Source organism: Apostichopus japonicus, chromosome 19, assembly GCF_037975245.1.
Source record: "Apostichopus japonicus isolate 1M-3 chromosome 19, ASM3797524v1, whole genome shotgun sequence".
NCBI classification, from domain to species: domain Eukaryota; kingdom Metazoa; phylum Echinodermata; class Holothuroidea; order Aspidochirotida; family Stichopodidae; genus Apostichopus; species Apostichopus japonicus.
In genome coordinates, this window is record NC_092579.1 from 15,692,292 (window position 1) to 15,712,218 (window position 19,927).

The window sequence follows — 19,927 nt, forward strand, 5'->3', positions numbered from 1 at the left end:
CTTCTGCAAAGTGCCCACCACATGTAAAAAAAAATTATGAAGTTTAAATAGTTAATATACCACAAGAAACCAATCTATAACAATCAAGAACATCCTGAATTATTCAAATTCCTTCCCGCTGCATAGGCCAATGCAATAATGAGATTAGTATACTAGTAGGTGTATCAATTACTGAACATTTCATTGAGCAAAACTAAAATGACGCGAACTCAGTCTTCGAGGGAGATCCTGGCAGTTATATTGCATTCTCAAATCCATTCTTTTTCCTTTTATCCATTCTTTTTCCTTTTATCCAGTCAGTACTTTGTATCGTGAGCAGTGTTTAACTTGGCAGTTACTTTGTTTCGCTGGAAACACTGGAGCAGATTAAAACCAGTTTATGTATTGTAAATAAGAAACCCAAAATCATTTTGTATCTTAACACACTGCGTTTACGTTAGCATTGTAAATCTACAAAGTTTAAAATCTTGAGAAAGAACGCTTAAGGGTCATCTTAAGACATACATGTAGTCGAACAAAAGAGATTGTTTTGTTTCTTAAGCTCAGACAAAGAAACAAAAATCAAACAATAGTGAAAATGCTTTATAACGTGTACTTAACGATAAAGGTTTGGGTTGAAACTGTCCAATATGGTTTTATAAAGATACATAATTGAAGCATAGAAATGTCAATGTACCTTTATGCTAGGTACACTCTTTAAAGGACTTAAAATGCTAAGATTGAACAAACAGATACTGATATCACCTTGTATGACTCCATTCCTTGATACAAAATATAAAATGATTAATTGGCCTATATTACTCCATCTTGGTCTTTTAGAACTTCCATCATTACACTAATTCAATTCGAATAGCTTGTAACAAGTCCAACAAATAGATGTGGCATCCATTTTTCAGAAATATGAATGCTAGATGAGGGTTTTTGTTTTCATCTATGAAGGAATCTTTTACCTTTCAAGAAAGTCATCTTGCTAGTTTAAAATGTACTAAAATCATAATTGGCAAAGATAGTAACAAAAGATCACTATGTGATTACTCTGAACATGACACATGTTAGGTTCGAAGTATAAGAACTGCAGAATTCATGTCTCTTGACAGTGATTAAACACTGGAGTGTGTGCATTGTAAAAAGACACTGCATTTGCCATTCAGAAAAATCTCAAAAGAATAATTAGTAAGTTTATGAAAATTAAGTATTTCCATGAACTTGATTCTAAAAAGACAATGGAAGCTCAAATCTATGTTTCATTGTCGGAGTCATCACTCCAAGATGATTCAGTACTTGAATCATCGGCATCAAACTCGGAAGCCACGTCTGGTCGGCTACTTTGAAAATCTTTGCTCAGTTCCCCCTCTTGGAATAGATGATCTGGGAGAGCCGGTCCCTCAAACCAGTCAGGGCTGTAGCACCCATTCTTGCTCTTCCAACCGTAGTTCTGTGGATCCAAGCCAGGCAAGACTTTTCCTCAGAGTGTTAGAATTATAATGTGGGCAACTGTAATTCTTGCCCAGACCAGCAAATCCCAAAATATTTAGAGGCTTAGGTGAAAGTGTTATCTTTATTTTGCTTAGAGCGGCGAATAGCTAAATACGATAAAACACTGGTCTTAAAACACTGGTCTTGTGTAGAGTAACTCCAATTTATGCTGGAAATAATATAATCATGAGCTTGAAATGTCATGTTACAAGGCACATATATCCAATTCCTTAGACCCATATATAGGGCCACCTATTCTTTCTATCTGGTGAGACCTATGCAGAAGAAAATTTGTCTTGCATTGGCAGTTCTTTACTCTGTGGAAAGTACCTTTGCATCTAATATCGGTTTTATGTGGCTCCAAACCGGTTTTGAGTGGTACCTTGCATATTTAATCTGGGACAATGCTACGATAATGGGCATTTGGGCCATATTTGGGGCATCTGGCGGGCCCTTAGCAGCAGAAAATTTGTCTGGCATGGGTCATTCAGTACTTTGTGGCATTCATGCATTAAGTTGACATTGGTTTCAAGTGGTACCTCGTTCGTTTGATCAAATGCATTTTAGGGGCCCTTTTGGGGCCTCTGGCGGGCCCTTTGTAGCAGAAAATTTGTCTGGCATGATGATTTCCATAGTCTGTAAGATCAACCTTAACATTCCAAACCGGTTTTGAGTGGTACCTTGCATATTTAATCTGGGTCAATGCTACGATAATGGGCATTTGGGCCATATTTGGGGGCGTCTGGCGGGCCCTTAGCAGCAGAAAATTTGTCTGGCATGGGCCATTCAGTACTTTGTGGCATTCATGCATTAAGTTGACATTGGTTTCAAGTGGTACCTCGTTCGTTTGATCAGATGCATTTTTTAAGGGGCCCTTTTTGGGCGCCTGGCGGGCCCTTTGTAGCTGAAAATTTGTCTGGCATGATGATTTCCATAGTCTGTTAGATCAACCCGAACATTCCAAACCGGTTTTGAGGGGTACCTTGCATATTTAATCTGGGTCAATGCTACCCTAATGGGCATTTGGGCCATATTTGGGGGCATCTGGCAGGCCCTTAGCAGCGGAAAATTTGTCTGGCATAGGCCATTCAGTACTTTGTGGCATTCATACATTAAGTTGACATTGGTTTCAAGTGGTACCTCGTTCGTTTGATCAGATGCATTTTTTTAAGGGGCCCTTTTTGGGCGTCTGGCGGGCCCTTTGCAGCAGAAAATTTGTCTGGCATTGGCCATTCAGTACTATGTGGCATTCATGCATTAAGTTGACATTGGTTTCAAGTGGTACCTCGTTCGTTTGATCAGATGCATTTTTGGGCCCCCTTTAACCGGCCCCAGGGGCCACATGCAGCAGAGGGACCACGGCAGACATCCACTTTTGGATATACTGGGTTTTTCCACAAATGTTCCAATACTCAGATATTGGTACCTCGTTCGTTTGATCAAAGTGCACTGGGCTGCCGGGCTATAAGTTATGTTTAAAAGTATCAAATCACATGTGGGTCCATACAAACTTCCAAAAGGAAAACATATTAACCTTTCGGCCAACAGCCCGGATTTACAGAGCGGCAGGTTCGTCTTTCACATGTAACATGAATGTAGATCCCGTAAAAGGGTCTTTGAAAACCTGTCACGGGACACACAAAAATTTGCCCATATGTGCACTAAACAAGCAAGATATGGTTACATTTCGGGGCGAGTGTATCACTTCCATGTCACATTTGGCAGTGACGTGGTCAGGCGGTATCTTGGGGACATCGGAGTACATGAGGAGATGCAGGTTCCTAATAGACAGGACCAGTGCATGCATTTCTATATTTTTTTTCTATTCTCATTTAACCCGTCTCAGTCTCCTTCATTACCTGTGCATCACAGAGGTGAACTAAACTTTTCCAACCTTTTTAATTGAACTTCCTTTACCTATGTAGACATTATATTAATATCACAGGCGTAGGTGGAAATTTCTGATTGAAAAGAGGGGGAGGGGAGGGAGGGGAGGTTCAAGGTTTTTCTCAAAAGGATTTTCAATATATCACAAAACTAGTAAGTCAGAAAGAGGAATTATTCTGAACTTCCTTTCGATTTTAGCAATCTTTCTGCTTGTTTGACAAATTATGGGCAAAGTGAATATCTCTCCCACTTCCACTTCTCCCTGTTCCCCGGTACTCATATTCACAAGTGATTTACGTAGGTAGTGACTGAACATATAAGGAAGAGTCAGAGGCAAATGAAAGATTTTATAAAGGAGGAATGCATTATAAAAGAGTAGGGAGTCACCCTGGGGTAGTTGGAGATGACTAGCATGAAGGGGCAAAGAGTAACAATTTAGATATCATCTGGTGCATGTTGAGGCATATTTAAACTATAAACTAGATCTTTGATTTTCTCTAAATGTAAGTTGTGCTAATATGTACTCATAATATATATATATATATATATTCGTCCCTGGCTGAATTTGGGAAGTCCCCAATTATAACACTCTTCCCTGACTGAATGCAGAGATGGAGGCCAACCCCCCCAACCTTCCCCTCCCTCCCTCCCTTTTGCACATGCCTCTAACTGTATCAGAAAAGTCTCCAAACATGGCATTCCACTTTAATTATTGTCAAAGTACCTCACGAAAGAAGAACATTACAACAGTATAAAGAAGAAAATATGGATGAGAAATGTTTTATTGTTTTTATCAATTTATCTGGTCTTAACGAAATCGGTGAAAATTAAACTTCTTTCATGATGCTAATTCTCCTCTTTTTGCATCGACTTCCATATATCTTCCCAATCCCATTTCTTGATTGGTTTCTTGAAATCTTCAAGAAATTTGATAGTTTCTGTTAAATCACCCACATTGTCAATATCCACGTTCTCTTTTCCATAGTCTGAGATTGTATCGTCGTCTTCCATGAAGTAAATCTCCGAGTCAAAGTCTTGGACGAGTCTCTTCGGTAGAGCTATCGGTTTGCTGACATCTTCTCCCTTGGCTTTCTTCTCTTGGTAAACCAATTCTTCCAGGAGTGGTGGCATTCTCACATACTTTGGAACCTGCTTGAAGTCTTCTGCTTTAGGTGTGTAAGAGCAAAAGTCTTCTTCTTCACTTTTCCTGATAAGTTTCCATTCATTCAAATGCCACTCTTTGATTTTCACCTCTAATCCATCTTTGCTGTACCCTTTGAATCATGAAGAAAATGAAACAAGAACCAAGAAAGAACATTCTTGCGACAATTTTAGATGTTGGTTATTGGCCAGTGACATACAATGAGATACTTGTGCTCAGTAACATGCCCAGAATTTCCAAGTTGGTGAGGTAGGGTTGGGGGTGGTGGGGAGGGGGGGGTTATGGGCAAACCCTAAATCTCCCAACTGATTTAGGTCAAGGCATGAACATTTATGACAGGACATATTTAGCCTGAGAAGTGGTCTACCTCTTTCCCGACTGAATTGAAACACCCACCAACAAAACATTCTTCCCCTGACTATCGGTGTGGCCATGGCCCATTGTCGAAAAAACATACTACACACTGCTGTTGAAACATGACACAATCGCTGTCTCATAAATCTAGACAAGTTGTCTGATGATAATTGCTTGGTTTTGGCCAGTGACTCACAATTTGTCCATGTGACGTTTTTGGTGTTAAATCAAATGAAAAGTTTAGTACTAACCATGTTCTTTAGAGTGAAAATTGCTAGGTAAAATAAATAGCATGTATGTCATTGAAGAAAAAAGAGGATATAGTTATCAATTACTTGATTCATTGTGCTAATAATTGCAAGCAGTTTTTGAAATGTGCTGTACCTTCCTAGAAGTCTTGAACCATGAATGACACTTGAGGAAAGATAAACCTGGACTTTTAAACATCAATGCAAGTAAATCCTCACTGTGATTTATAAGTTACACAAACAGCAAATTTACCTTTAATAGTAGGGACTCCCCAAGCTTCACCATGATTGAGATTCTGGAATACAAAAAAGTAAATAGAAGGAAACATGAGTGCATGACCTATATTTAAACTGACCGTCACATGAACAGTGCTCACCAGAATGTCAACATGACAAATGCAACTTTAGTAGACAGGCTGGGTGATTGACTCATGGCTCCATTTACTTCACAAAAACAACCATAAAAGTGCTAAAATTGGTTGTTTTGCAATGCAACAATTAGATCAGGTTTTAAAAGATCAACACAAATTTATGAGAATACTGTGGTGGGAAGTATGCAGTACCATACATAACAATGAAGACAATTTTCAATTTCCTTATTCCAGTATAAATTATAAAATTTATAAAAAGGACACATAAAAAAAAATGATACATAAGAGACGTAAAAATGTAAAATCATGAAAGCATGAACAATAAAAGAAATAAGATGGAGGATTAGAAGTTTTAAAGATTAAAAGGATTATAACAGAGTTTCTAAGAACCCATTTTGAATATAAATGGCTGCTCTGTAGATAAGGTGGCATACTCCTATTAGAGTCTATATCCATCTGCTCGATTGTTCTCATGTTTCAGGAAAAGTGCCAAAAAGCAGCAGGAGAACATCTTTTGTGACCTGTTATCAATCATAATCTAGTTTTTTGTGGCTTTCATGTTGAAGAGCATGAATGGAAGTACATGTGGTGAAAAAATTGGGTCAATTGAGGCAATTTTAGACCCCTTTAGGCTTCCCATGAGCAGCGTAGGAAATTTGTTTACCACTGAGTGAAGAGGTTTGTTTACAAGTGACGAAAACTTCCGGCTCGGATAGCAAAAAATTTTCACGGTCATGGTACGGAAAATTGATGGTGACATGAAAGGCCAACTTGTCAGCTATCCGGTGATGGGTAGCGTTAAGCTAGTGAAAACTTCTATCTAGACTTAGAGACCACATTACTTTTGTGATTTAGTGTGTAAGTCAATGGGGCTTTTAATGGGCGTATGCTACCATAAACCACGCTACAGTAACTGAATGCTAGCTAGCCTAGTTAACGTAGAAAAATGGTTCAGGAGAGATGAGAAGTTTCTATCAAGAATGCTATGAATATGAGAATCAATCCTTACCTCTTTTGAACAATCCAGTTTCACCCGTGTAATTTTGTAGTAACTTGGTCGCTCTGGTGTGAAATGTTGCCATCGTCCTAATGTAACAATTCTTCCGACACCAAAGTTCGGCAGTTGATTCAAAATTTCGAAGAGATTCTTCCCCGTTTGCCAAACGTACCTTTTATTTGACACTGCCATATGGCAAAGTTTTCACAAATGTTTTCTTAATCAAATTAGAGTATCTTCAGACATGTAACTAGGCTGATTATGAACGCTAATCTCACTCGATAAGTGCAAGTGCAGTGTTGTGTACATTCACGCTATACTCGTGAGGGTGGTAGAATGGTACAAAATCAAGATCTAGTCGGTACATTCGACCAAGATGAACTAAACTTTAGTAAGGGCTAGCCCTGTCGTTCCGCCTTAAGCATTTCATTTACTATACAAATACGCAAAAAATGCAAGTGATTGGAAAGGATTAGTTAGGAATGAAGAAGGAAAACTGCGCAATAATAAGTTGAAATTTTTGTGTCTAGAAACGGCGTTCCATGCCAAATATTTTTCTCAATCTCATATTGCTTTTGTGACCATTGTCCTAACTTGAATTTAGCGTTTTACAATCTAAACGCAGATGTTGAATCGTAACGGCGACGTCTATCCCACGCTCTTCTTTCCACCGTAAAGGATAGAAATTCCACGTATGTAGAATACAGTTTCAGACTAATTTTTCTCTTAAGAAGGGCAAGGCTACACGTTACATTTGGCTTGTGGAATTATATCATCCATGTCATGTAAGAACAGATCGTCACATAGACACAAACGCAGTCAGTAAAGTTACTGGACTACGTTTACTTCATTGGTATCAGTTTCGCGAGTGCGGACGAAGTTGTCCACTGCTATTGTGCAAATGCAATGTTACACGGCATTAGCTGCATTGTGCATTCCAATATTCATCGAATGCTGGGCTACCCATAAACGGACTTCTATTTTCTCTTAATCGTAGTATACACCATGAATGTTAGTGAGTGAATGGGGCTTAACATGAACACACTGGAATTTCCCCTTCAAAATATTGTAATGAGATGATCATTCCGTGTTGGTGGGGGGGGGGGGGTGGAAGTTGATGTCTACAAATAATTGGTTGTGGCTGAATTTGACCCCAAAAAAAGAGTAGTTAATAAAACAATGTTCCAAATGTGAATTAAATTGAGACAACTTCAAAGTTCAAGGTGTGGATCATCAGTCACTCCAATTTTTGGTTTATTTGATTTAAATATTTATTATTGTTGAACTTTTTTATTTTAAGAATCTATAGCAAAGCATTCAACTCCTAACAGTAACACACTTATGTCTTTATGGTTAATATAAAGTTATTCAATCATGTATGAGAACTTTCTACTGTTAAAATAATGTATCATTGCACACCTCTATTTTGTATGATAAGACAGCAGTTCAGGATACTGTAGTTTTGTGTAGTTTTCATTCATTATGCAGTTACTTACTTAACTCAAATTCCATTTCTTTATTGCGGTTTTTATTTTAAGAGCCAAACATAACATCCTGACATATTTTAAATGTAAAATGTTAGTAGTAACAGATTTTCACACAATTTGAGTCATACTGTATTTTGTGGTTCTCATTTTACTTCACATCATGCAGTACCTATTACCTACAGTAAGTTTTGGTTAAAATAAATGGAAGAAATTCTTCCCGCACAATATGGGACTGAGTCCACATTTTAAGGATAGACTATTGAGGGACTAATATTGGTATCAAAACTGTTGATAGGAAGGGTTGATGACATTGTGAAACTGTTGTTTACTTCAGTCTGGACAGAAGGTAGACTTAGAATGGCAGTAATATCATTTTCTTTCCATGTTTACAAAGATCTGCCAACTTGATCACATATTCAATGTCTTTTCGTATCTCTGAGTTTATGCTGAAGTCCTGCTGTCTGAGATCTTTCGAAATAAACTTCAGAGGTTGCTGTACTTTCTGAAAACACCATATAGAGTAATCCCAAGATATGTTTGAAATTTACAAGCTACTGTTGTAGACTTACTGCAGTCTATAAAATTAGTGTCAAGGAGTTTAGGTAGTATAGAATTTGGAAGTTAACCAATTTTCTTTGTAATGAAGCAATCTTTAACTTTATGATGAGCAAATGTGCATTACATACTGTACATGTATAAAAGTTACATCTCCAATCATCTGTTACATAATAAACAACTAATTCTTTACAACATATGTATCATAGAATCTTTAATCTGAGGGGAAGCAGAAGCAGAGAAAGACCATGTCTCTGGCCGATGAGTTATTGGCTGATCTAGAGGAGATGGCAGAAGGAGGGGATCATTTGGAAGATGCAGAAATGAATGATATTGAGGATGTGGAGGAAGCAGGAATGGTGGTGGAATCAAAAGTACCATCAGTCCGAAAGATTGCAAAATTGAGAGACAGTGACGAGGTATGTACATAAACCTCCCAATAGTAATGTTAAGGATAACATCAGCTGTAATTTGTTTGTGTTGGGTCTGTGGTGTTTTGTTATTTAGTTGCCTTTGAGTTGAGATTGTAAATTTCTATTAGAATAATGAAAAATTAATGAACTTTATTATTTAAAGCATCAAATTTTTAATTAATACTTCTTCATGTTCTCAAAAGCAAGTGTTGAAGAACAAAGCGCAGAATTGAACATGCATCATGTTTGTCTTTAAAAATTACCACAAGAATTAACAGAACGTTATATTAAGTGCATTTTAAAGACGTTCTGTCGTTTGAAAAGTTTTCTGTCTATGATAAGCTTAATATTTTGAAATGATCTTGACCAGTCAGTCTGATATTGCTGCATTTTCATATCAAAGAATTTTACCAAAAATCAATTCAGAAAGTTGCCTTAATTGGTAAGAATCAATTTCAACTCATCCATCACTCGTTAATTTTTCCTTCTTTATAGCTGGCAGATGTAATGGTGAAAATTGATAAATACCAGAAGAACCCTCAAACAGGACCCTTTGAAGGTAAGAAACTGTAAGACACAAAACAAAAAAGCGTAAACAAATATACACAAAGGGGCAGACCACAGGAGCCCCAATTCATTTGCCACTATTAAAAGGATTGTCTGGTGGCCCAAAGAAGTTACCTTAAAAAATAGTAAATAATTTTCCAAACATGTTGTCAAAGTATGAGAACGCTAATGTTGCGTTTGACAGAGAAACGATTTTTTAATCGTTATGGATAGACATTTCAAATATGATTTGAACAGTACAATACGTGACGTCAGCTCTGCCATAGCAGATTGCGTCATAACCCACCCTCCGCACAGTACCTATACGGTAATCACAACAAAAACAGCGTTTGTATACAGATAAATTTCTTCCTTAATTTCCGGTGAAATTTCTTAAAAATTAGATATGTTTTCAAAAACTCCTTAAGCCGCCATGTACTTGAGCGGTGGTTCCGTGGTCTTTGAGTAACAGAAGGTAAATTTTAACAGCAGACTCTGAGTTGTTCAGGCTATACATCGCGCTATCCAGCTCTAACGCGAAAATGTTCGCATGTAGGCTGTACTCAAACGTTGACAATCGGACAGTTCTGCGAAGCCTAAGCTTCTCAGTGCTATATTCTGCTCTGACAACGATTCGATCAATTTCTTCAATAATTTCCGGTGAAATTTCTTATAAACTAGATATGATTTAAAAAACTCCTTAAGCCGCGATATATGTAGTAGATCGGTGGTTTCGTGGTCTTTGTGGAACACAAGATAAGTTTTAACAGCAGGCTCTTCGTTGTTTATACATCGCGGTATCCAGCTCCAGCGCGAAGAATGTTCGCGTGTATAGGCTACTCCTAACGTTTACAATCGGACAGTTCTGCGATGACATCGATCCCGCCAAGTTTCATCTTTCGGTTTAACGAATACTTTACAAGGTTCCTTTTACTGTTAATTTGATCCGTGAATTTTATTTCAGCGATTTCGAAGAACAGTTTATGAACTGTGGTTTGAGTGTGAGTGTACTATGTGTAAGGCTATACAAGTACACCAACTGAGCATCGTAATATATACATTCGCGAGTATGTACGTTATATATATATATGAGGCAATCCAATGTGCTTACACGTGAGTTAATTTGCTGCGGAATTGGGAGTGCTAACTTCAAGTCGCCTGTTTTGCCTATCTGCAAGCACTACGTCAATCACCATATTGAAGCGTTCGAACAAACGGTACTTTTGGTGAGAAACTGGTGAATTTGAAAACCAGATTTCTACAAGAAGAAAACGTCGAATGGGGACAATTTTTACATGGTTAGAAAGAGAAAAATAATAACTGCAAGGACAATGTATCAAAATCTTCCACCAGACAATTCCTTTAATACACAGTGTGTGTAATAATATCACAACCTGCATTAACAGTTGTTTCAATAAGTGTCATATAAACTTGTGCAGAGAAATTTATTTAATTTGAAATTATCCAAAAACAAGTTTAATTGAACTGATCAGTGTAGTGCTGAATCACTTATGGTGGAAGATTGTAATCAAATTTAATGAAGATTCTCAGTGACTTTAACTACATCTCTTTATAAACCTACAATATGCTGTAAGAAAGACTTGGATGTCTTCTGAAACTGAAGATGATTATGAAAATGAGTCCACCATTTCAAGTAAAAGTTACTGTATATCCATGAACAACGTGTGTCAGTACCGGTCATTATGTTTTCTATTAATTCCTGTATTGTAACTACTAGTACTGATGTATGTCTACATATAGACCCATCATTATCAACCATTTCTGTGATCATTTTGTTTTAGGGATGATGGAAGCCAATCCTGAGTACCAACTGATTGTACAAGCTAATAATCTTAGTGCTGAGATAGACAATGAAGTCAGTGAGTATTCTAAACCACCTCAACTTTGGAAAATACTGTTTTGCACTTTGTTGATGAAAAGAACAGTTTTTTTTCATGTTTGGACTCATCCAGGACCACATAAAGATTTTATATCCAACAGGCTATTAAACGCACCAGAACGCTGAATTATCTGCATTGTGGTGCACAAAATTCCATGCTAGTAACGACAAATGGTTTGCTTTTGATGTAAACTTTCAAGAAATACTGTTTTATGTACTGTTAAAATATTATTGGTAGTTACTTTGTACAACAGTGGCTTCCTTCACAAATATGGCTGTAAGTCGCAGGGAAACAATTTGTTGAACAGCAATAATTAGGCATATGAAAGGCGGTAAATTTGTCGACTGGTCTCAAATATCATGCATGTTGATGCTATGTTGTAGAATAGTGTATAGACAATGTGTGATGTATTTATACGAGTACTGTAAGTAAATGATTTAAGCCTAACAGTTAAGCACAACTGTGTATTCATGTCAAAGCTGACCGTTTTATGCACAAGTTATTATTATTTGTCACCCACATTCAGTTCATGAATTGAGTTAAAACATTACTATGTCTCTTTTATTAAAAAAGTTACTATTTTGGTCAATGTGTGTATATTTTACTTTTTTTTGAAGATATCATTATATTGTGCTGTTTGTAGCAATACCAATTCAATAAGAAGCAGCTGTATAAATGTTTTTTCTTTTCTCTGCTTTTCTTCAGATATTGTTCATAAATTTGTGCGAGACAACTATTCCAAAAAGTTTCCAGAGCTAGATTCCTTAGTACCAACTGCATTTGAGTATCTTAAAACTGTTAAGGTAAGCATTACATGTGTATAGCTATACCTTATACAAGTATCCCTCTGCTCAGGTATGATTAAAAGTCTTTGCTCTGACACAGTGAAAAATATCCCAAACCACCCCTCCCCCCCCTTCCCACAGTGCAAGGTGTAGTCGGGCGGTACCTAAAAAATTGAGGTTTATCAAGTCTAAACGTATACTATTCTAGACCCTTTAAAGAAAAAGAACTCTTTCAATGTAATAGCTCCTTGTTGAGCCAAAACACAATGTCTATCATTGCAAAGATTTCTTAATCATAATACTACGGAACACTTAATCTGAATAATAAATTAAAAGATACTCTACTACAGTATTCAATCACTTGTAGAAAACACACAGAAACTGCTTGACAGTAAACTTCAGAATGTGAACTGGAACTTGAACGGTGAATCTGTGAATTTCACTGTCAGAAATATTTCAGCATAAAAAGTTAAAACAAACAACAGAAACATGGCAACAGTGTCCCCCACCCTGGTTCCCCAACAAAGCATCCCCCCATTGTCTCCCCCCCCCTTGGTTCCCCAGCAACAATAACAATGACCTCTGTCACAGTGAAGTATCAGACTGAGGTACTGTAAGTCTGTAATCCTTTCTTGTTTCATTTTTTATCAGGAATTAGGAAATGATTTATCTAAAGCCAAGAACAATGAGACTTTACAGGAGTTCCTGACCAATGCTGTGATAATGGTGGTGAGTGTATCAGCTTCCAATACAGCCGGATCCGAGCTCACGGCAGACGAGCTGAACACGATATTCGAAGCCTGTGACATGGTAAGCATAAAAGACAGTTTACAGGGGAGTGTGGAGAGTGAGCCCCACCAACAGGCTACACTTCATTATTGAAATTGTATTATTTAGGTTCACGGCAATATTCTGCATAAATCTGTCTACTTTGTTCTGCATGAGGTTACGCTTTAAATCTTTTCTTCTTTGATTGAAAAGTGAAAAATGAATGGTACTAAAACCCTAATTATTGATATATAAAAAAAAAACAGTATTAGGAATACATGTGTTGGCAAGACAGATTAAATTTTTGTATTAAATCCTTTACCAGCTAGCTCACTGATCTGTTATTATTGATATGAAACCTTTCTGTTTGTTTTTTTTTGGTGTGTGTAGGCCTTTGACCTTAATGATTACAAGTCAAAGATCTTGTCTTATGTGGAATCCAGAATGTCTTTCATTTCACCAAACTTATCGATTATAGTCGGCGCATCCACGGCAGCGAAGCTGATGGGTGAGTTTGAAAGTTTCTTCATCCAACCCGGAAAGAACTACGTCGACACATTTGTCACTTTATATCAAAACATTACATTTTGCTTTCTTTTCTTTCTCTTTTCTGTCTACTTTGTTCCAACTGTAGTTATTTGTTCAGCACCACTGATTTGATAAATAAAAGAATTGAATGAATGAATATCCCAGTTATGGAGATTGTTTAAGAATAGAGTTGGATCTCAGCATCTTATGCCGTTTACCATTGAAGCCTTTTGTACTCTTTTACGTTTTCTCTTAGTGATACTCTCTACCTCTCTGGAAATTGGTAATTGGCTGTTCTGCATTAACATAATTTTGGTTTTGGTTTTCTGTTTCCATTATTATTATTTATTTTTTTTCTTGTCAAATTTATAAATCCTATTTTGCCCCCACATTATCCAAGAACAGATGACCAACTTAGTAAATCATTTTTATAAGGTTTTCACTCACTGAAATCATTTCCTTGAAATAACCTTTTCTTACTTTTCAACTATCTTATCTTCAGGTGCAGCGGGAGGGGTCTCAAATTTATCCAAGATGCCCGCTTGTAACATCCTTGTTCTGGGTGCACAGAAGAAAACATTGTCTGGATTCTCTAGTGTAGCCACAATGCCTCATACAGGTTATATATTTTACAGTGAATTGGTACAAGGGACACCTCCAGTAAGTACCATACAAACTAGACCATATTTTGCATAAATTACTGAAAGTACTTAATATGGAATTAATGTCTGTTCCATAAATTCCTTGAAAAGATTTCTTCTCTGTAGTTTACATCAGGTGTCAAAATGTTATTAAGCTCAGTAGATTTTTTTTCTTTTTTTGGGGGGGTGGAGGGGGTGCAGTATGACCAACTTTAGTAAGTGAAATACTATAATATGAAGACAGTTTGATCCAACTGCCAGGTACTGATATGGATGTACTTCAAGCCGCACTGTATTTATCTAATTGCTGTACAATTGACTTTTGACTTGTAATTATTTATGAAGTGACATCTGGTTTTTCTTGAACCAGTGTTTGAGACTCTGTATCTGTAGTTTTATATCAAATTATAATCCTAAATTCAGATAATGAGTCTCTGATTTTAGTTGAATATTTTTAACTTAAACCATCTCTATCCCTGGGACTGGTTTGAGTTGACACCTTTTTAAAGTTTTTTATACGTTACCCACCCTCCGTGATTGGTCATACTCTGACTGGTCATACTCTGGTCATACTCTGAGTATGGTCATACTGGTCATACTCATCATTCGCTCTCCATCGTGTAGGATCTACGGAAGAAAGCGGCCAAGCTGGTGTCTTCCAAGTCCGCTTTGGCTGCTAGGGTCGATAGCTTCCATGAAAGCATCGACGGGGATCACGGTATGCGTCTGAAGGAGGAAATTGAGAGGAAACTGGCCAAACTACAAGAACCACCACCTCCCAAACCACCTAAACCCCTCCCTGCACCAATCGATGGTCAGAGGAAAAGGAGGGGTGGAAAACGGTAAGCGCTATGGGTGCAGTGAATTTTTCTTTCCTCCTGTAACCTCGTAAAACTGCCTAAACCCCTCCCTGCACCAATCGATGGTCAGAGGAAAAGGAGGGGTGGAAAACGGTAACAGCTATGGGTGCAGAGAAATGTTTCTTTAATCCTGTAACCTCCGAAACCACCTAGACCTCTCCCTGCACCAATGTGTAAATGCAATATTTCTTCATTTAGTAATTATCTGCATAGTAATGTTTATCTCCTCTTCTCCTCATTTTTATTTTCATAACTTTTTGCAGGGTAAGGAAAATGAAGGAGAAACTTGGAATGACTGAGTTTAGGAAAGCAGCAAACAGAATGAGCTTCGGTGAGATCGAGGACGACGCCTACCAGGAAGATCTTGGCTTCTCCTTGGGACAGATCGGAAAGTCGGGGTCAGGAAAAGTTAGAGGACCCCAGGTGGACAACAAGACTCAGGTCAAGATTTCAAAGAGTTTACAGGTTCGTATGAACTGCTATAGGGAGTGATTCATTTTGCTTATTAAGCTTTGTTTTATACAGTTCTGTGGATATTGATTTTTTAGTAAAATTGTATACATGGATAGATTAATTCCATGGATCGATTTGAAATTGCTATCATCATGTGGGGCAGATGTTAAATTGATGTGTTGCCCCTATGTGACATCACTAATTATTGTGAAATCTACTGTGTCAAATAATGTCATAAATTCATGTACATCTACTTTCTTTTCTTATCTCAACAATGGATAAAGAAATCAGATGTTGCATCAATGAGCTCCTAATCTTTTGTTTTAAACTTTATCAGTAGGGTAGGGTTGGTTGAGAACAGGACCTGCTATTCTGAAGGCACTGAAGATGTAGTTTTATTTTTCTTTGTGCCCTCAAATATTGTTCATAAATATTTGGATTTTTTTATATTACTATTTCCTGTTTACTAACTATTATTGTCAAGACATACGTTGGGTGCATGTAATAAACAATACTCCATCAATAGTGGTCAGATTTCCTTCAATATCCAATCCCAGGGAGAATATTTCTCTTTTGGAAAATTGCATTTAGTTTTACTGGTCAAAATGTAAGTTCTGTATTATTTCTGTCATTAACAGAGACAATTGCAGAAACAACAGATGCATGGAGGGAAATCCACAGTCAGAGGGAGGGAAACATCGGGAACAGCCTCAAGTGTGGCATTTACTCCTTTACAGGTAAGAACAGCCTCAAGTGTGGCATTTACTCCTTTACAAACCCTGTCAATAAACGTAACTGGACCTCCTCAATATGGCTAAGAGATATACGTTGTTTCATACCTTCAAACATTCTTGAAACCATGCAACAAAGATTTCAAGTGTTAGCAAATGTCCAAGAAAACAAATGTTTTGCGTGAGTTGTTAGAATTTGTAAAACAAAGGACCATTCGAGAGGTTTCTTGAAAACTAGAATAGGTATCCAAACATTACTTTGCATATAAGTGTTTTTTTCTTCTCTTGGACTAGGTAATAAACACTTAAAATTGCACCTAAAGTCATTGCTGTATGATCAATTTTAATTCTTGATATTTATAATTGTGGGACTGGTTTGTTCTTTCAGGGTCTGGAGATCATCAATCCAAGTGCAGCTGAACAGAAAGTAGCAGAAGCTAATGCCAAGTACTTCTCAGCAACTACTGGATTCCAGAGAGTGAAAACTGAGCAAAAATACTGAAATTATTCACAAAGAAAGTCAAGATAATGGTGCCAAAGTACTTCTTGGAAAGATAACTTTCTCGTGAAGATTGTTTGGCAGAGCTGATGTTGGTTTTGAAGGTTGTACATTGTACGCCGTTGAAGAGAAATGCGGAGGAGAAGCTATTGTCATAAGAATAATAGGCCATTGTTATGTTGGTTTTTAGTGACCAGTACTGATACCAGCAGCATGGAGTAATGTAACTTTACTGTAAGAGCAGAAAATGCAAGAGGTTTTAAAACTTTAAAAGAGAGAAGGAGAACTGTAAACAAGTAGGACTTGAAGGAGGAGCCCACCTTTATCAGCTCACAAATACGGGAACCCAATCAGATGAGCCCAATAATATACACATAGAGTGTGTGATGCCAGGTGCACAACCTTTGCAGCGGTCATAGTGGACTACAGATATATTGGTCTGAACAGTCGCATTAGTAAATTGTTTGGCTTATTGAAAAGAACAAATGAACAGAAGTGAAGTGTTCTCCAAACAAGTGTACATCTCTGTCTCATTTAGAAGTATACAGAGGGGGTACTTCAGAAACTGATCATACTGCATTCATATGCTGGATTTAGATGTCTGAAAACAGTTGGTGAAAATGTCATGAATATTGGCAGTGACAGGCTTGACATTTGTATCAGTTTTATGGAGCTTGTTAACTATGATTATAGCTAGGTATTGGACAGTTTAGAGTTAAAACTCTCAGGCCTGGAGGTTAACATGACATATAGATATCATGAACATTTGGTTATTCTACGTTTCGGCCATTGGGGCCATCATATTGAGAAATTATCTTCAATGTTTCAATGCTGTTTTATGGTAACAAGACCACAGCATGTAAGGTCACTATTCTTTTACTTGCACTGGATAACTTAAAGCAATACGATATTTTGTAGTTATGTACTTTAGTTCTTCCTCTGTTGTCACTGTAAGCTATCGATCAGGCGTGTGTTGGAATATCTTTCCAAAGATAAGATTACTTGAAGGAATAGTACAGGACATTGTTTATAAATCTGAGCACACAGCGAAGATATGATAATGATAATAGTCAGTGCTTGTTGTTGTAACGAGTGACTGCGAGTCACGGCATTGAAAGGGAGAGTAAAGCCATTTATGGTTACAATGCCGAAGGCTCAGTCACCTTTGCAATCGTGCTGGCATGTGTGTCTGTGTATGTGACGTCCAGTTTTTTAACACGCTATCTCAAGAAGCACAAGTTGAATCACAGCCATGCTAGGTAGGTAGATACCCCATGATGTGTTTAGATGTGTCCTACTGTTTGTGGTTCCCATCTCATGAATATTAATGAGTTGGCCGGGCTTAACATAAAATGCTTCAAATGTCGATATCTCTTCAACAATATGTCATTTGAAAATTGTAAGAAATACTATGTTATCAAGCACTTTTAATATGTCCTGATTCCAATGGTGCTAAACAAATATCATCAGTATTTGTTTTTTAATAAATTACTGGTTGGACAAAGCAATCTCCTTGTTAGAAGGATAAACAACAGGTATGATGGATTAACCACTAGTGTTGTATAATTTTGCAAAATTTTACTTCACTTGTTGTACTGTGTTTGAAATTATTACAAAGCATGTGAAATTGGTGTAATACTTACAAAATAGAAGTATTTTGGTCTTTGTGTCCTCAGAGGTTGATAAACCCCTTACAAAATGACAGAAATGATTGAGAAATATGACAACAGCATTTGCTTTAGGTTTGATTAAATCATGAAAAGGATGGTATCCAGTAACATCGCTCTAGTAAACAAGGAAATTGTTCTTCTACAGGGATGATGATGATCTCTTTATTTTACTCTGTAATTGAGTTTATCCATCAAATATGCATGACTTTACCGTTACTTCCATGAGATAGATTGCTTTAAATTTTACGGTAAATATAATTCTGGTAAAAGGATGAAATAATTCATGAAAAGTGCCCCCCACCCCCACCTGAATACAAAACAGAGGTTTCCTTCCATCACTGTATAAATTTATGCTGGTTTCGTTAAGTCTGTAGGGATTAAATTTTGAAAAAGTGGTTACAAGTATCCTTTCAAACACGCCAGCTACTGCTGTTATCAGTGCAGTTATAATGTTCAACACAACAATTAATACCCGTATAAATTTGAATATATACACGTATTAATTCGAATATACGCGTAATAATTCAAATATTTGCAAACCTTTGAACCTGTCTTTAACAACACCAGGAAGATTGACTATATTTCATCGCAAAATTTAGGAGTCGGGGTGGGGGAGGGCGGGGATTTAGGGAGAATTGGAAAAGACGCAACATTTTGTGGGTTTACTGGTCACCTCTGCAATAACACAGGCTACATCAAAATAATTGACGTGAGGGCTATAGTTAGCGTTGTAGAACACAATAGCTTAAAGCATTTTGTACAAGTACTTCTAGAGAAGACGAAGTGAATTTTCCCTACGCTCCTAACGCAGGTAACCTACGTGAACTCCATTTCTGATCGCAATGTAGAAACTAATTAGAAATCAAGTTTTGGTGGGATACTAGCAATTTATCATCAACCGTACCAAAAGCGGAAAGCTGAGAAACCCTCTTAAGACAAACTTTTATTTGATAACTTAACAGACGCTGTTAGTATAAATTCAATTCCCTGTTTTTAAGTACTTTGTTAGAAGTCATTTCTGTGTTTAGTTTTTTACATCGTGTATTCAAACTAAGCTATAGGTACCTGATGTAAGACAAATAAAATCAGATTGGCTGCTAAATTGTTCTTGTTAATTTCTTTCTTCTACATTTTTGTAACATCAAAAGTTTGATTTGGTGAACCACGTCACACGCATAATAAGGTACTATCTCTGCATAGTGTGTCAAAAGGTGATACTCCTCCCCCCCCCCCCCCCCCACTGATTATAACAATGAACGCATAAGGGGCTGTTACTTCCGGAATTCGCTAACTTGCAAAAAACTTGTAAGTTGATCACTTATTACTATAAGATTCAATCAACATTTCGCCACAAATTACACTCGCCTCAGAATGTAATAATTTAAAGATTTTGCAGCAAATAGATGAAGTACAGCAAAATTGTAAAGAAAGATCTTAACATTTTGACGGGGTATCTTAACGTGAATATGGATGAGGTCACGTGAGGTAAGCCTATTTGAAACCGCACAGAAATGTGTGCACCAAGTTTATGTTAACACGCCAAGGTGCTAGTTACTCGACTTCTTACTAAAAGTAAACCGCAATTATGTAACTTC

The 19,927-nt window shown here is 37.1% G+C and overlaps 2 protein-coding genes across 3 annotated transcripts; one reads left to right on the top strand and one right to left on the bottom strand.

Annotated features, from left to right (window-relative positions):
• Window positions 1–4,127: 4,127 nt before the first annotated feature.
• Window positions 4,128–7,021, bottom strand: LOC139959878 (small ribosomal subunit protein mS34-like). The gene is made up of 3 exons (XM_071957785.1): window positions 6,508–7,021; window positions 5,381–5,423; window positions 4,128–4,637 (listed from the first exon to the last, which is right to left on the bottom strand). Exons 1-3 carry the CDS (start codon window positions 6,685–6,687, stop codon window positions 4,210–4,212), a joined length of 651 nt encoding a protein of 216 aa, XP_071813886.1. The 5' UTR covers window positions 6,688–7,021; the 3' UTR covers window positions 4,128–4,209.
• Window positions 7,022–7,046: 25 nt separating this feature from the next.
• Window positions 7,047–18,660, top strand: LOC139959877 (U4/U6 small nuclear ribonucleoprotein Prp31-like). 2 transcript variants are annotated; one of them, XM_071957783.1, is made up of 12 exons: window positions 7,047–7,187; window positions 8,747–8,956; window positions 9,446–9,509; window positions 11,299–11,376; window positions 12,103–12,200; window positions 12,834–12,992; window positions 13,341–13,458; window positions 13,981–14,138; window positions 14,744–14,961; window positions 15,243–15,444; window positions 16,071–16,169; window positions 16,552–18,660. In XM_071957783.1, the coding sequence occupies exons 2-12, from the start codon at window positions 8,786–8,788 to the stop codon at window positions 16,663–16,665; spliced, it is 1,479 nt and encodes a 492-aa protein (XP_071813884.1). In that variant the 5' UTR covers window positions 7,047–7,187; window positions 8,747–8,785; the 3' UTR covers window positions 16,666–18,660. The 2 variants fall into 2 exon arrangements, with proteins under 2 accessions (XP_071813884.1, XP_071813885.1); XM_071957784.1 differs by having other exon boundaries at window positions 7,141–7,280.
• The last annotated feature ends 1,267 nt before the right edge of the window (window positions 18,661–19,927 follow it).